Source organism: Amphiura filiformis, chromosome 7 (genome assembly GCF_039555335.1).
Source record: "Amphiura filiformis chromosome 7, Afil_fr2py, whole genome shotgun sequence".
Lineage (NCBI taxonomy): Eukaryota > Metazoa > Echinodermata > Ophiuroidea > Amphilepidida > Amphiuridae > Amphiura > Amphiura filiformis.
Window position 1 is genome coordinate 59,536,114 of NC_092634.1, and position 18,516 is coordinate 59,554,629.

An 18,516-nucleotide genomic window follows, 5' to 3' on the forward strand; every position below is an offset into this window, starting at 1 on the left:
CCCTGTACTGCTGCCACTTGATAGAACCAATCAGAACAAACATTTTCAAAATATCCGTACACTGATTGTGTATAAATGTATTTATATTTGCTTGCATTTTTACACATTTTTGGTGACAATTTTGTTATAAAAACAGCAAAAATCACAGATTTTTTCTTGTGTATGAAATAGGTCAATAAATGTACATCACTTGTTACTCAAAAAATTGAACAAAATAATGCATTTTTGTCCTCACGGTTGTTTGATGTGATCATTGTAAAAATTATTAATATTTCTACAAAAAATTACATAATCTTCAATTCTAGACCTTCACAATACCAACAGCTTTCACACTATTAAATAGACACATGTTTTGGGCCTATTTTTAACTTGGAATTTCTTTTCTTTATCAAATTTTTCATCTTTTCTGCCTTTTTGCAGCTGTATATTTGTGTGCAAACTGAGGGCGCTATTTATTTTTAATTTAATTTAGCCCCAAAATATAAGTTATTCCCAGGCGGCGGATGACATGATCGCGCCGGCAACTCGTGAAACCGCCCGGCCGTATGGCATTTTCCACATACTGGTTAGTTTTGTGGGGTTCATTATCGAACCCCAACGGTTTTAGCTTGTATTTATATTATTTATCAACATAGGCCTATTTGTTTGTGATATTTCAAGCGTTTTAAAATTTCAAAATAATCCCATTCAATTACACGGTTGACGATGAAAATTTACTGAATTTAGGGACTGCACGTCATACACCACCTGGTTATTCCTATCATTTCATGATCAAAAGTAATTTGAAAATTTCCTTGCTACTCATCTTATGTTTTAATGCCGTAACATGTATGACAATGGTCTACCCCTTGATGCAAACAAGAATTGAGATGAATAAGCGCCATCAGTGTTCAATTCTGCTTAAAAATGAATACAGTTCCAGGCGGCGAGTGGCATGATAGAGCCGGCAACTTGTGAAATCACATGGCCGTATGGCATTTTCCATTATACTTGGTTAGTTTTGTGGGGTTCATTATCGAACCCCAACGGTTTTAGCTTGTATTTATATTATTTATTAACATAGGCCTATTTGTTTGTGATATTTCAATTTTCAAGCGTTTTAAAATTTCAAAATAATCCCATTCAATTACACGTTGGAAATTTAATGAATTTAGAGAATGCACGTCATCACCACCTGTACAGTTCTATGTCATCATAGATGTTGTGCCCAAAAGGGTATATCTGCATTATTTTGTACAATTCCACTTCCAACACATGACAGACATCAAGTTTATTAAAGATAATAGATAGTAAGTAGAGAAATTAGCTACATTTTGAATGGACTGGGCTTCAACTTTGTCAATACTGCTGTTGTCTTGGTTTTTTTTGCTATTCAAAAAAAAATTCTTTTCAAAAATACCTTGAATGACTTTATATCCTTCACTTTTAGGCTATTTATAAACAATTTTAATTTTGTTATACTTGCGCTGGGATCACTGAATGTGCTTGCTCATTCAGGAAATCGGTAATTATTTTTTTGCACCTTAGGATAGTAGTAGCATATTAAAGCCAAACATATTTGACATGATATCTTTACATAAACTTAAAACATGTATTTATTTCAATGAGGCTTCACCTTTTGTCAATTCCCTAGCTGCTGTTTTCTTTGTTTTTTGCCAAACTTTTCATTTCAAAAATATCTAATGAGAATTTTAATGACTTATAAATCCTTACATGTACATACATGAGTAATTTCAATCTACATGTATAGGGTGCACAACTTATAAGTTCCCCCTAATGCTTTTTGAAATAAATCGAAAATTATTTAACGAAATGTAAAATTGTAAAAAGTTATGAGTAACCTTATTTGTTTTACAAATCTGGGCCAATTTGTAGTGTCACACATCATTGCGTTTGGTCACAATGGTTCATTATGTAAAAAAAGAGGGAGTTCTAAAAGTTGCACCTGAGTCCATAGGAGTCAATTGTCAAACAATACAGTATGTTAGGCCTGTCCATGTGTTTGTAATGGAAATAAAACTTAAAGCCTACATGTTTAGTAGGGGATGTGTCCTCCTGCATGGTTGACAATTGCATTGCAACGTCGCCGCATGCTGTTTATTAAATTCCGGACCCGTTGCTGGTCCATGTTGTTCCATACATGTTGGATTGCTCGGGTTAGCTCTTGCAGTGTTGTTGTTTCATTGATAAGGTGGTCAACCTCATTTTTAACATATCCCTTCCATCTCCGCCATTTATCATTAAAAAGAAAAGAATTAAACACCTGCTTTGCTTTTGAAAAAGAAGAAGAATACCAAAGATTATGTTTTCTTTTACAAACACATGAACATCCCTGGCCTACTGTATTGTTTGAGAATTGAGTCCTATGGACTCGGATGCAACTTTTAACACTGTCTAAAACGGTCTCTTTTTTACATAATGAACCATTGTGACTGAATGCAATGACGTGTGACGCTGAAATTTGGTCCACATGTGTAAAACAAATAAGGCTACCCACATCTTTTTACAGGTTTGCATTTCGTTAAATATTTTCGATTTTTTAAAAAAAGTTGTGGACCCTACCCATATCAAAAAAATAAGGTAGCGGATGCCTACCCGGTGCTGATCCGCAAGGTATCCGATACCTTGTGGATGTCATTTTTAAAGACATCCGATGGCACCCGCTAGCGGATTAGTTTTCGGATGCCTCAAAGTCAGAGGTGGGAGCTACCGGGTAGGTATCCGGTACCTTAACAAGTTATCCAAAAAGGCACCCGCTAACTTAGTCAATAAAAGGGAGGCATCCGAAAGGGCACCCGCTAACTCAGTCAATAAAAAGGAGGCATCCGAAAGGTATCCACTAACTTAGTCAATAAAAGGAGGCATCCAAAAGGTATCCGCTAAGGTCATGTGATCACCAACTGCCATTTCAAATTTGCTGTTGGATTCATGCAACATGCTGTTCTCTTGATGTGGTGTTTTGGTCTCTTCACACAAATCATTCATTTTTTATGGAGAATTTTATGCTACAGAATGACTACAATGACTATATTTATACACATGTTGATGCACAGGTAAATTAAAGATTTGCAGAGTTGCATTTCAAGCAGTAAATGTTATACGCTTATCAACTGCATGTACATAATGTGTGCACAGGCTGCTGAATTTTGCAGTATGCACTTGCAAGTATCCAAAATTAGTTTTCTGTGATAACCTTGCTTCTAGCCACTGCAAATTGGATTTATATCATTGGCAATTATACATTTTGTATATTTACACTTTTGCTGGGATCAATGACTGGGCCTCTACATTGTACAAAAGGATTTGAAACCAATGTCCCATATCAGAATCTTTATTGATATTCACCTCACATAGGGTATAATCAATGTACATATATCAACAATATACACAACACATACATAAAACACAAGTTAATATTAACAGTTCACAATAATTAAATTTGCTATTATACGCTGGCGAAGTTATGTAATAATCGGATTAACTACCATAGCAATAGGTGAAAACAATTTTTGAATATACCGCGCTGCACTGATACCTTCACTCAGTACCTCTGCATTGAACCGTATCATGCTGATCACTTGCACCTGTAAGATTAGTATCTTTGAATATTGTATTCAATCTATGCTTGCAGATCGACATACACAGGTGATTATTTCAACCTGCTTGTAGTGCAGCGCGATATGTTCAAAATTGTTTTCACCTATTGCTATGGTAGTTAATCCGATTTATTACGTAACTTCGCCAGCGTATAGTATTAGGGAAGCTGTTCTTATGTAAAATAATATTTACAACATAACAAAAGTAAGGTACATGTAAAGGGACATCCATGTAGCAAATGCACATACATGTAACATATACAAGAAATAGAGAAATACAATCATATTCATCTGCACTCACAATGAAAAGGATATGGTCATGTGTCATATGGTGGGGCACATTTGCGTTACAAGCACTGATTTTGATCATTTGTCCTCCTTTTCACTTAAATTGTTACATCTCTAAAACTATACATCTCACATCAACAAAACTATACATTTTTGGAAAGCTTATGTTCCAAGGAATCCAACTGGGCAAAAATGAAGTTGGTATACAGGGTGCGTAAGAAAATATATAGGGTGATATCATGAAAAAAATTAATTTTACTAATAAATTCATAATTTATTGCATTTGCTACTGATATGGAATACAATGTAATATAATTTTGTGGCAGGCAACACTATGAGCTTAAATAAAATGTTTACTTTTGCCATGTTATGATTGACCAAAGTGGTGATACAGGGTGTGAAAATATACGGAACTTCACACACAAAATGTTGATTACATTTTTGAAGATATTTTCTTTAGAGTGTATCCTACATTTATTTTAACTGCATATTTGGATTCCTGGGGTAAAAAGCTTTCCAAAAATGTATACTTTTCCTATCTTAGGGTGTATACTGTATAATTCTCAAGATACAACAATTGAAAGCCAAAACGCATGTCGTGACTGAAAATCTTGGCATTTGTGTGTAAGTGAATAGGAAAAAATTGAGGTTCTTGTGACTTGCGGTTCTCAGTGAATACTTGTTAACACGATTAGATAAAATTAATAGCTGAATATGAATAATGAATGATCAAGCTTTCATTTGAAGTATGATTTGCAAGTATAGCACACAATTTGGCAATGATATAATTTAAAATTCAAAAGGATGCCATGTCTCCCATAGAGAATGCACATACTCCACTACCGCTTATCCACTACCGCTTATCCACCAGGTTTATCTTCGTTAACATTTTGGTATTTTTCACTAATTAAACAAATTGGCATTCCAAATTGAGAAACATATTTGAAAATTAGAATAATCAGGCTGTATAATGAGCCCAAACTTGATGCAATTGGACCAAGAATACCCCTGTGACAACAAGTTAAATCTGAAAGAGGAGAGAAAAATGTAACGTCACCAGGTATTTTGGGGTCCCACCATAAGACACGTGACCATATATAAAAAAAAATTTGCCATAAAATGTGTATTATATCGCAAATTTCAAATTATTTGAACAAGGACATTCTTTGTATTCAGAATGCAATTCGATATGTATGATGTGCTCTCATGTCACACAAAAATACTGTGCAAACATCCATACCCCAGCCCTTGACAAAATTAAAATTTGATGGAAACTGTACATTATGGCTTTTAAATTGAATCATTGTACATGCAATGTATCAATAATTATTATATTCATATAAAAACATCCAAAATATGTTTGTACTACATGGAGAAATTTGGACTATGCCATTTTGGATGCAGGGTGCACAACACTAAAAGTTGATCAGAACAGTTTCTATTTTAGCCCCTATAGGCTTTATTACTTAACATTTTACTTATGCAGTAATATTGTAGCCATAATGCGGTGGTCATCACCTAATTTCCAGCTGTCTAAATCACGAAGTGGGGAAGCGACCTGGAATTGATACTCCAGTGTACTTGATACTGTACGAGCCAGGATTCACAAATTTGTTATCTTTTGACAGGAAACAAGCAATAGCCATGGTGAACTGTTTACCAACATGACTATGGTCTGGTGTCACAGTGTAGAGTTCACGAATGGCATCTGACGGATCTTCTTGGTAACCTCGATGCAAATTGATAACCCATTTTATGTCATTACTATCATCATCTGAATATTGTAGCTTCGGTGAGTAGCTTTCCAAGTCGGAAAGATCTATTGGTTTCACCAGGAATGAATCTAAACGAGTCCTATACCTTAAGCAAGTTCCGAATGGAGGATTAACATAAAGTCTTGGGTTGATATGGGGGCATACCTGGGAGCTGTCTGCATCACATGGACATGTTGCTTGCACAGCACCTTGTGACAATCTTCGCCTCTTGCATGCCTTCCTTGCAATGTTATTCCTCTCCGCATGAATCTTATACGCTTCACCGTAATATTTGTCCAAATTGTTTGCAGATTTGTGGGATTGAAGACGATCAATATCTATGTTGTAAAATCGAACAAATGACATGAATTTGTCCCCCCACTTGCGGTTGTCAAGAATTTTGAGCAAGCAAACTTCATCAATCAGAACAAGTTCCTCCCCGGCTTCAGGAACAGAAAGAATAGTTTTTATTTGCTCATAAGTCAAATTTCCAAAGATGTGCATATAAGAAGCATCCAACTGAATTTGTGCAAAGTTGGTCCTGATCGCACTGTAGCATGATGCGACAATGTCAGGAAGGAAGCTTTCTACATACTGTAGCCATAGCAACCCAGCTTTCAAAGCATCGCCATGGATACCTGTGAGGACATCTTTCATAAAGCCCACACAGTCATCCTTCAAAGCTGGTACCTGTACATCATATTTATCTACCAATGCGTGAATACCACACACATTATCAATAGTCAGTGTTAGTGTCCCTGTGTACAAAAACTTCAGGAAATCAGAGAAAGCTGCCTCTCCTTCTGGTGATTCTTGAAGTGTGATCTTCTTGTCTTCACATTCTCTCCAGTTTTCACCCATCAGCATAGTCTTGAAAACTTTGCTTTGTGTTGCTAGGACAAATCTGTGCGCAGCAAACACCTGGTCCCCTACTCTTAATGTCAAATCACTGAGGTCTGCATTGTTGAAATGCTCACCAATGTTGGTAACGATTCCGGTCTTGTGCTTAATGAACTCCTGTCCCGATGCTTTTCTTGCCATCGTGATATCAACAATTTCCATTTGGTTTTTATCTCTATGAGAGAAGAAAAAGAAGTATTATTTGTGTACGGAAAATTATCAAATGAAATGACAGATCTGGTTTGTATTACAAATTCAAACATGCACTTTTTATAAAAATGAGTTGAAAACATTGTACATGGGTGTAACATTTTGTGAAGTGTTTGCCGAGATCATTATATTCTTTCAAATCGGTCATATGATAGCAGTGTCGACTTCTTGAGAGTATAATCTAAGCCAGGGGTTTTCGGGTGGGCTTGCGGGTAGCCGCCCGAGATTACATTATCCGGGCAGGAAATACCCTGCCCGGGTGCCCGAAATTCCAAAAAAAAAGAGGAATTTTTTTTTGGTTTTGTAGGACCTAGACCTAAATGCTGGGCTGGGATCATTCATGGTTGACCTAAAAAAAAACTTGATAATTTGTATTCATGTCATACTCTATTAATGATATCAAAATGCATTCAAATTCAATGCATTTTGATATCATTTTTAAAATAGAGTATGACATGAATACAAATTATCAATTTTCATATGAACAACACAAAACATCATGCAATTTTGTTTGTTTGTTTGTTTGGTCAACCATGAATGATCCTAGCATTTAGGTCTAGGTCCAGGGACACTACAATTTCCCAAAAAAATAAATAACTTTTATCAAGTTGAATAGAACAGTTCATATTTCACCGAATGAAAATATTTTTTCCATAGAACAGTTCATATTTCACCGAATGAAAATATTTTTTCCATTGAACGAATAAAAGCATTCAATACAGAATTTCTTTTCTTCCAATGAATTTTGCAAATCACCAGGAAAACATTTAATCAGTGCCGCCGAGAGCTATTACGGGCCCGGGGGCAATGTGAACGCACGGGCCCCTTTGATCAGTGATGACGGTGCAGGACTTCATATAAGTGTGGGTGTGTGTGTGGGGGGGGCAACAGTGGCATAAATTTCTTTATAACATGGGGGAGGGAGGTTGGTGTAAAATCCTTGAACATATGTTGCAGACGGGAGCGAAAGTAGCATGTTTAGATGCCAATAATCAAATATGAACATTGAAGGAGACAAATGCTTGCTGAAGCCTTTAAATTTGCAATTTGAACGGCATTTTGCTCCCATATTAAGTTTCTCTGAACAACTTCCACGTGGGGTGTAAAAAATTTGACAATTTAAAGCCAATTTGAAGCTAAAATAATCCAAGTATGAATCGGTGTATTATGCGCGAAAAAAAAAAAAAAATTTGTAATTAGAATTAGCGACTTTTGCTCCCAGATTGGACATATTGAAAGAAACTCCGTGCGAAGTGCGGAAAAATTGCCAATTTTAAGGTAAATGATCATAATAAAGTGAAGGGCAGTAGGGCACAATGCGCGCGAAAATTTGCAATTTGTGTTCCCACGATAATTAAGCTGTGCACTCCCCTGATTTCTCGTAGATTTCATTATATCAAGGATGATCATTTTGGCAAAAGCAAAGAGTAAATTCAAGTGAAATATTTATTAGAGTGTGTGCTTCAAACGCTATCTTGTATTTTTTTATATAAATGCACGTCTCTTTTTCTATGTTTTTACGGGCCCGTTACTTTTGTTTGGTTTTTATGGGCCGTAAAAAGAGCAAAGAAAACATACCTTATAATGGACCCGTAAAGGCAAAGAAAAGAGACCGTAGTGAGCCCGTAAAAAGCAAAGAAAAGACACCATAGGCCCGTTAAGGAAAGAAAAGAGACCTTAGTGAGTATGTAAAAAAACCTTAATAAGCAAAGAAAAGATATATAATGGACCCATAAAAAGAAAAAAAGAGACCTCGGAGGGCCCGTAAAAAGCAAAGAAGAAATACCTTAGGCCTAAGAAAAGAGACCTTTGTCGGCCCGTATAGTAAAGTAACGAAAATATGCCTTAATTGCAAGATATCTATTCTGAACCTTTTACGGGCCCCTGAGGTCCGTTTTCTTGGCTTTTAATGCCCCATAGTAAAGTATCTTCTCTTCACTTTTTACGGGCCCCCTAGGACCCCGGGGTAACGACCCCGCTTACCCCCCCCCCTTGTCGGCGGCACTGCATTTAATAAATTTAATACAAAAATATAATTAGCAAGTCGAGGTGGTCACCATTCGTGATATAAGCCCGCGTCTGTCAGCATTGCCATGTTAGCGCTGTGCACCAGTGCAATGGAAAATGGACTATTGCCCTGGTGATGGTGCAGAGTGCAATATAGTGCCGTACTATTACGCTGACTTTCGTATTCGGCGAGGAGGACGATTTCGACCTCCTGGTTTGTTTACAAACAGAGAGGTAGACAAAAGACCGCTCTGCTTGTCCAAACACTCAAGTATCAGAAGGATGGTCCACAATAGCGTGATTCACGTAACATGAATAGGGATTAAAAAGCTGTCACGTAGAACCATGTGCTTCTATTGTCCAATTTGCCATCAAGATTTCATATGGAAACAGTTCAGACCCAGTACACGATCATGTCAGAAATTAATATTTTGTTCTGGGTCTGATTATTCGGACTAAGTGCAATAGTCTTTTTTTATGTAGCAAAAAAATAAATAGTAATTGACGTGATCAATCAAATGATAAGAATCTTTGTATGAGTTGTATAAAATAAATTAATATAATACTACACAGTTCATTTCATGAAATGTAAACATTAATTCTATTTACATACCGTACATGTACTACTCATAAATACTATTTAAAAAGAAGCTTACCAGCAGATGCAAGATGAAGTGATGATGTGGTCGAAAACTGAGTAGATTTCTTGTTTCAAACAACAGTAAACCAAATAATTCAGTGAATCAGTCCCAAAACAAAATATTCACAAACTGACAATGACTGAATTTGTTGAAATGAAAACCGCGGCGGTGGTTAATGAAAATGAAAAACTACACAGCTTTTTTAAAATGTATAATAAGCTTAAACCTCTATCCATGCTACGGAAAGTAACATATAGACTCTCTGGTCTGGTTAGACTGCGGAACTCAGTCCTCAATGGAATGATACTATTGATAGTCAGTCACTTATCTTTTGGTCGTTATATGACCCATATGACTATCATTTGCACCCCATGTCGCACGATGTCGCAATAAAATTTGGTCTTTGTATTTGAATAAATGGCGCTCGCCGGATGTCTTACGTAATACGTATTATACGTTTGGCTTTATTTATTCACCTGCAGCTTGCTTTTATTGACTTGTTCATGTTTTCGATTTCCCCTCTCTTTGTTTGTATATTGTGTTAGCGACCGACCGTCACCATCCAATCAATTTTCTATTTCCGGATGTAGACAACCTTTGACCTACTAACAAAAATATGGCAGAAAACGTGGATGAACCTTCGACGAGTAAATCGTCAAAAATGGATGGCACAGCAGATTCAGAGCTATTTCCTGGATTCAAAGATGTGACTATGTATGCTCAGGTAATTAGAGACATTAAAAATAATTTATTTATTGCATGGACAACTACGACTACGTAGTACGTACATCATGTACATTAAACTTGAGTAAGCTTAAAATCATGATTGAAAATCATTCATCTACAGTACATCATATAGGTATCCCAGGGCGGCAAACCTTAGTTAACACATTTGCCAGTCAGCGAAATTCGCCGAGACCGGGGCCCAAACACAATGCATATTTACATAGAAATTTGATTTTTTTTTTCGAGAACAGGTCGGTGAACATGGTGAAGGAAACCTACATAAATATATACAGGGGAAAGAAGAATTGCGCATCGCACACTAGCACATTTAAACATGGATTTACTAATGGAAACATAACATGCATAGGCAGATATACCAGCAGAGCAGGGGTAGAAATAAGGGACCATTACCTGATAGCCATCCGGGCTATCTAGCCATTTTTTCTGATAGCCCTGAAGGAAATTCAATAGCCCTGAAAAAGACATTGTTTTCGCACAATTCAAACCAATCGCTTGTTCAAATATTCAGTTATTAGTGAGTAACCCTTACCCCCAGAACCCCTGAAAGTGTTAAAATATGCACTCAAATCCTAAAATGAAGGGTTCTTAATCTCGAATCTGTCAAGTATTGAATGTACCGTTTTAATTAATTGGTAATTAAAGAAATGGAGCTCAGACAAACTGGCATTATAATAAATACGAACCAGCGTGCACTAACGATTACATGTCGTTGGCTCACCACCACACGCCATAACAGCTCATGGCGGATCAGCCGGCGAATTGAACATGTAATGATTTTATTCTCTCGTAAATGTCGCACGGCCAATGATTAATTGGTATCAGATTTTGTGATTTTGGTTACAATGATGTGTTACCGGTATAAATTCATGGTATAAAAAATTTAAGTTAAAGCCCGGCAAAAATGTGATCTCGCTTTTCACGCCACGATTCTCGCCTGTAACCAACCATCTCGCTTTTTAAGAAAGTTCCCAAGCAGTTTACTTACTATAAAAGTGTTGCTTTATGCCATAAAAGTTCGCCGAATTCCACAAAATGCAGTAAACTTCGGCAAAGTGCAGAATTCAACACCATTGGCACCACATGGAACCCATGCATTTCTCAATAAAAAATGACATTTCATTGCAAATGAGTTCAAGTTTAGGCCAAATATTATGATATTTATTGAATTACTGGAGTATGATGACTATAAAACATAATTCAAGGGCAACTTTTTGTCATTTTTTTTCTTCTACGGCCGATCATTGTGTTGTATTTCACCGATGGCATATCTCTACACACCACCCACAAAGCATTTCTTTCCGATCCCTAGAATTAGAAAATTTTCCAACTCATGTACGTGTCATCATTCAGCACTGCAATAACTTAGCAGCAGTGGTTCTAGACAATATCGCAATCTGTGTAATTATGCCGGCGGAGTGTATTTTATTTCTATTTTTAAATTATGTTACAATGCTACGGTGACTTCACTTCAACAAATGTCGTTACATTGCATTTTATGTTACATAATTTCTGGACAGGTCGTAAATATTGGAGATCGAAGCTTTTATTTTTCTTTCACAGGTTTTCATTTTTCTGCGCGCATGAAAACCCCTGTAGCCCGACGGGCTACATGGAGATAAAACCCAATAGCCCGACAGAAAACCTAATAGCCATGGCTATCGGGCTATCGCTTATTTCGACCCCTGCAGAGAAAAAACTCCGGACATACCTGCCTGTGCGGGGACTTGAACCCCAGACCTCTCGCTTGTCGGGCGAGCGCTCTAACCACTGAGCTACACAGACTTATACGTCGAACAACTGAATACATGCACAACGTACGGACCAATATATTTTTGTAAACATTTTAGGCCTATAAGTATAACAAAATGTATATTTTCGTACAATTGTACAACTATCGTTTCTACCCTATGACCTATAAAAGTTACCTGTTATCAAAGTGTCCGCAAAAAACTGGTCATCGCAAGTATCTTTGATGCTGAAAAGTAACAATATTCACGCAGGGACAGGCCGAAAACCTTACCTCTATCGTAAAATCCAGCCCATGCATGTCATAAATAATTCATTATTGCATTGTGTAAATGTCACTGAAAATCTCTGAGCACATGCACAGCGGATTTGACAGATAAAAATGACATTTGCAATTCTGAGCAACGGGATTCCATGAAATTGAAGATTATGTAAGTTATTCTACAGGATCGGTAATAATTAACAGCTGGTCTGCTGTATTTGAAGTGCATATTGAAGTTTGTAAGTTTGTGACTTCGTACGTTATGTGCAATAGATATTACAGGAAGCTTAAATTGGCACGCTTTCCTGCAATTTGTCTGTCGCCACGAAAGTTATTTCGAAATTCAGGGCACGCCACACCGAGTGTGACGTGACCTCGCTAATATAACACAGACTGTCCCTGATAAACAGGACTCAAGTCTGGTACTTATGGATATGAGCAGTCAAGGGTGAACAGTACAAACAACACATTACACACCAGTGTACGAGATCAATTAATGATGCTTACCCGCCAGCCTAATAAATCATACAAACAGAGGAAAAGGCTTACGCATCTTACACTGGAACATGGAAACATTCAAACTTTACAACTAGCGCACGAGATCAAATTAATGATGCTTAATCGTTATTCTTAATATATCAATATACAGGGGAAAGAAGAATTACGCATCGCACACTAGCACATTTAAACATGGATTTACAAATGGAAACATAACATGCATAGGCAGATATACCAGAGAAAAAACTCAGGACATACCTGCCTGTGCGGGGACTTGAACCCCAGACCTCTCGCTTGTCGGACGAGCGCTCTACCATTGAGCTACACAGACTGTCCCTGATAAACAGGACTCAAGTCTGGTATTTATGGATATGAGCAGTCAAGGGTGAACAGTACAAACTAGAAGGCTATATATTTGTACACAAATACGGCTATACCCGCATGTTATCGGTTTACACAAACTTACAGTCCTTATTTGCTGAGGACTTAGGTTGCTGTTGTCAGTCTCTAATTCACAGTGAAGCTATGCAATTTGATAGATTGAAATTCACAATGTGCAATTTGATTAGGGAAAGCTATTCCAGAGGGAGTATGTAAATTAAATGGAACAGCCATTTCAGAGGGAGTATGTAAATTAAATAGAACAGCCAATGGGTATGTAATTTAACTGGAACAGCCTTAACGCTTTCTGTCATCTATATTATTATAATTACGCAATTGTCTGTGAATGGGATGGGGTGGCTGTTATTAACAATATAATTCGCAGGTGCAATCTGTGTACAAACTCCGAGCCCTGAAGTTGCTTTATTTGATGATAAACGGACAGCCCTTTTTAACATTTGGGGCCCTGGCCCATAATATTTGACTTATGAGGCTCATGTACACATGTTGAAGTATAATTCTCAAGTGCTATCAGTAGACTTAAGCTGGGCACTGTAGCTGCTTTATTTACTGAGTAACGGCTGGCCCTATGTTTTAGCGCTTGGGGCCCTGGGCCCATATTATGTGACATATGGGGCTCATATGTACATATAACAATATAATTCTCAGGTGCAGTCTGTGTACAAACTTTGAGCTTTGGTGAAAAATGGCCGGCCCTTTGATTTAACATTTGGGGCCTGGGGCCCATAATATTTGACTTATGGGGCTCTGTGCATATGTTGAAATATACTTCTCAAGTGCTATCAGCAGACTCAAGCTGGACATTGTAGCTGCTTTATTTACTGAGTAACGACCGGCCCTATGTTTTAGCTTTTGGGGCCCCGGGGCCCATATTATGTGACACATAGGGTTCATATATACATAAAACAATATAATGCTGAAGACCTATTAGTGTACCAAATCTAAACCCTGTCGCTACTTTATTTGTTGAGAAACTTGACCGCCCTTTGTTTTAACATTTGGGCCTCTGGGGCCCCTAGCCTTAAACATCTGGGGCCAAAATGGGCAGAAGACACATTACAACTTAGGGCCCATACATGTGCCACATATGAGCCCTAGTGCCCTTGTAGTTTTATAGCTAGCCTTGTTAACCTGTTGCCCCTTATTTTAACATTTGGGGCCCTGGGGCCCATAATATATGACATATGGGACTCATGTATACTTGTATATATAGAGTACCCCTGGCTCTATCAGTGTACCAACTCAGGGCCCGAGGCTGCTTCATTTAATGAGAAACCGCATGCTTTGTATTTTTACATTTGGGCCCCTGGGGCCTGTGACCTTTGACCTCTGGGGCCCAGATGTGCAAAGGATAAATCTACGGGTAGGGCCCATAAGTGTATTACATATGGGCCCTGGGGCCCTTGTAGTTTTAGCGCTAGCTTTGTCAATCTGTTACCCCTTGTTTTAACATTTGGGGCCCTGGGGCCCATAATATATGACATATGGGGTTCATGTATACTTGTATATATAGAGTACCCTGGGGCTATCAGTGTACCAACTCAGGCCCCTGAGGCTGCTTCATTTGATGAGAAACGGCATGCTTTGTATTTTTACATTTGGGCCCCTGGGGCCTGTGACCTGTGACCTCTGGGGCCAAGCTGGGCAAAAGATAAATCTACGGGGTAGGGCCTATAAGTGTACTACATATGGGCCCTGTGGCCCTTGTAGTTTTAGCGCTAGCCTTGACAGAATGTTGTGTTTGATGGAGGAAAAGGAGAAGGAGGAGAAGAAACCATAGAATGGCAATATACCCGTTCATGCTTCGCATACGGGTATAACAACACATTACACACCAGTGTACGAGATCAATTAATGATGCTTACCCGCCAGCCTAATATAATCATACAAACAGAGAAAGAGGCTTACGCATCATACACTGGAACATGGAAACATTCAAACTTTACAACTAGCGCACAAGATCAAATTAATGATCAATGCTTAATCGTTATTCTTAATATATCAATATACAGGGGAAAGAAGAATTACGCATCGCACACTAGCACATTTAAACATGGATTTACAATTGGAAACAAATGGCTTCAATTTAGGTGTTTATTTTGTAAAAGTTTCTCATTTCTGAGGGGGGCACATCCCCCCTCAGACACCCCCCTGCGTCGCGCAAGCGCGACGAACGGCACTGCCGCGCCAATTATAAGAAAAATAAGTGTGTGCCCTCCCTTTTCAAAAATCCTGGATCGCCACTGAGTGCTATGGTTTGAATGTTACCAGTGATGCCAACGCCGCGCCTTAGGCGCACAATTGGGCTACTTGGCAATCACTTGCCGCTACTCAAAAAAACGTGCCGCTACTTGCCTAAAATTGGGCTACTTTGCCCAAGTCAGGTTGCAGCAATAGTTTGATGTATTTTCCTTTCAATTTAGCCAGTTTTATAAAGGTTTTGAATCTCTGAAGCTCCGAATTGCAATTACAAAGGGTTTTGTAACCATTTATTGATCGGCCTGTAACTTCCCATTGAGTGATTGACTACCGGAAGTTTGTTAGTCAAGTGCTTTTCCGCCCAATTGTGTGATTTGTGTTCAAAATTCGGGTAAATCTGCCCAAATATACAATATTGGGCGCTTTTTTCGGAAGCTTAAAAATTGGGCTACAAATGTACTTGAGATCACTTTACCGCGGCCTGGCGAGCCAATGTGCCGCGCCTTGGCGCTGAAAAGTTTTGGCAACACTGAATGTTACCCATGTTTGAGGAGGTGCTACTTTTTGACAACTTTTTCGTGCATATTTGGATTTGCACCTGCTTTAGACTTACCCCTATTGAAAATTAAGATGCCATATTTGGGCAGATTCGACTTTTCCATTCAGAAAATGTTTACTTTTGCTATAACTTGGAAGTTACAAGTGTTTTAATGCAAAATGATGCGATGCGCGATACTTGAAATTTACTAACAAAATGGGCTATGGACCTTGTGTCAGGCCCATTATTTGCCTACTGTAGCTGAAAATAAAAATCACCAGGCTGTAGGCCTACTTTTTGTCCTGAACCATAGCCTGTCACCATAGAGTCTATATCCAGGAAATAAGAAATGGTGATCCAGAATGGGGTTCTCTGCCATTTGAGGTCAGAATTTGGTACTAATTTGTGACTATTTTTTTAATTTTTCTCAAAAACTAATAAAACACTGGTAATGGTAACAAAAGCAACATATATTACAGGGGCAAGGAATCCAGTTACATGTACAACACTGGAATTTCAGTGACTCAAGACAAGTAGTTATTGATTTATTGATCAAATATTGGTTTTCCCGCATTTTTGACTGTAACTCCACAACTGTCTGTGCTGAAATAAAATTTCCAGTGCAGTAGTTGTAGTCCTTGCTCCTATAATATACATATCTTACTTGTCACCAATGCGCTATAATTTTTGAGAAAAATGCAAAAATAGGCACAAAATTGGTCAGGGGCAGGGCTGTCAACTTTTTGGAATTGCTTACGTGAGACAGAGACGCACTGGATTTGCCGACTCAATGTTCATTTTGTATTTTTGAGCCAAGGCGCCGAGAATGTGAAAAGGGGGGGGCAACAAATTATTCATGACGATGCGTGAGATTTTACTCATTTTCCAGCTTTTTGCGTGAGCTTTACTACCTTGGCGTGAGATTATACTACCTTGCTTTAATTGATTGATTTTTTCCACTTTTCTCTTTCAGCAAGCATTAGGGCAGCTGATGAAAGCAACCAAGACTTCTCACACCTTACCCTCAGCAGGAGATGACTACGATTTCTACTCTAGCTATGATAGCTTCAGGGACTTCTGTGAGGAACAAGGCAATCATGCATTAGAAAGGCAAGTTATGATTTCAACGTCTCATTCAGTTTGGGGGTGCTGTAAATTCACAGACCATTACTGCCAATTCTATTACCTCCACAACAAAATCGCGCTCTGTGATTAACTGAAACGCATCACGTGAAAGACCATTAAAGTCTTCATGTACGATTTCCGTCAAATTTTGATTTTGTTATTCTTTATTCAAAATGTTGAAATAATATTAGTAATAACTGACGTGAAGGGTGAAAGGTTGCTGTCCATTTAGGTTGAAATAACAAGGTAAAGTGAAAGAAACCCCACTGATTATTTTGGCCATTTAACATGCAGTTCTATGAGAGGACATATTATCATAACTTTTAAATTATGATAATATGTCGAACTTTGCTCTGTTGACCTTCAAAGACAACAGATTTGGCCGGTTTCATTTAGGTGCAAGTTGGGACATGTGTAAACATTACAAATATGCAAAAAAAATCAGGTTTGGAAAAAAATAACCATTTTCATATTATAAGATCGTACATCAAGATGATCTGAAAAATTATCGGCCCGTGTCGAACTTGCCTTGGATTTCCAAACTCATTGAAAGAGTTGTCTCAACAAGAATATCCGATTTTCAGGAAAGAAACCAGCTTCAAGAATGCTATCAATCTGCTTACAAGAAACGTCATAGTGTTGAGACTGCTTTGTTACGCGTCCAGAGTGATATTTTGAGTGCATTGAACAGTGGGGATATCTGTGCTCTTATTTTGTTAGACTTATCTGCAGCATTTGACACTGTTGACTCAGAAATTCTTTTGAAAAGGCTGCATGATTATATTGGCTTGAGTGGCACTGCGTTATCCTGGGCTAAATCATACCTAAGCGATCGTTCTCAGCGTGTTGTCATCGGCAACGCCATGTCGGAGCCATGCTCACTTGAATTTGCCTTACCGCAGGGATCGGTGTTGTGGCCGCAGTGGTTTACAATTTACACTCATCCAATTGGTGACATAGTCAGAAGGCACAATCTGCAATTCCATCTTTACGCAGATGACACCCAGATTTATTTTGCTTTTAAACCATCTGAATCTTCTCAAAGTGTTGCTCGCATTGAAGTTTGCATCGAGGAAATAAGAATGTGGATGCATGTAAACTTTCTTAAACTCAATGATACAAAAACCGAATTTCTCATCATCGGCTCAAAACATCAGAAATCTAAATCCATCATTAGTAACATTGTCATCGGAGAATCGCAAATTACACCATCTTGTGATGCACGAAATCTGGGTGTCATCTTTGATTCTGACATGTCTCATAAACTGCAAGTTGCGCCCACTCTCAAAGCCGCCTATCATCAAATCCGTAACATCGGCAAGATACGCAAATATCTCACAACAGAAGCAACTAAACTCATTGTTCATTCTCTTGTAATATCTCGCTTGGTAATTCTCTTTGTACGGTCTTCCACAATCACAACTTCGTCTGCCTGCAATTGGTTCAAAATACTGCCGCCGCCTCATCACTCTCACAAAGAAACGTTAGCACATCACTCCAATTCTAATTGACTTGCACTGGCTGCCTGTTGAACAACGCATTGAATTTAAGATCCTCACTTTTGTTTTCAAATCACAAAACGGACTTGCACCATCGCCGATCT

The 18,516-nt window shown here is 38.1% G+C and overlaps 2 protein-coding genes across 2 annotated transcripts in view; one reads left to right on the forward strand and one right to left on the reverse strand.

The window, feature by feature from the left end:
* Nucleotides 1-5,422: 5,422 nt before the first annotated feature.
* On the reverse strand, nucleotides 5,423-9,725 carry LOC140157975 (BTB/POZ domain-containing protein 17-like). The gene is made up of 2 exons (XM_072181224.1): nucleotides 9,412-9,725; nucleotides 5,423-6,713 (listed from the first exon to the last, which is right to left on the reverse strand). The coding sequence occupies exon 2, from the start codon at nucleotides 6,698-6,700 to the stop codon at nucleotides 5,423-5,425; it is 1,278 nt and encodes a 425-aa protein (XP_072037325.1). The 5' UTR covers nucleotides 6,701-6,713; nucleotides 9,412-9,725.
* A 236-nt stretch (nucleotides 9,726-9,961) lies between these two features.
* LOC140157410 (exosome complex component 10-like) overlaps nucleotides 9,962-18,516 on the forward strand; it is a 43,370-nt gene continuing 34,815 nt past the window's right edge. Inside the window, exons 1-2 of the mRNA XM_072180594.1 lie at nucleotides 9,962-10,120; nucleotides 16,762-16,898. Of these exons, the coding sequence (XP_072036695.1) occupies nucleotides 10,013-10,120; nucleotides 16,762-16,898 (245 nt within the window). The 5' untranslated portion in view covers nucleotides 9,962-10,012. The remainder of the gene's footprint in view (nucleotides 10,121-16,761; nucleotides 16,899-18,516) is intronic.

Excerpts from the sequence above, each read along its gene's own strand:
- LOC140157975 (XM_072181224.1), bottom strand. The coding sequence starts at position 6,700 with ATGGAAATTGTTGATATCACGATGGCAAGAAAAGCATCGGGACAGGAG.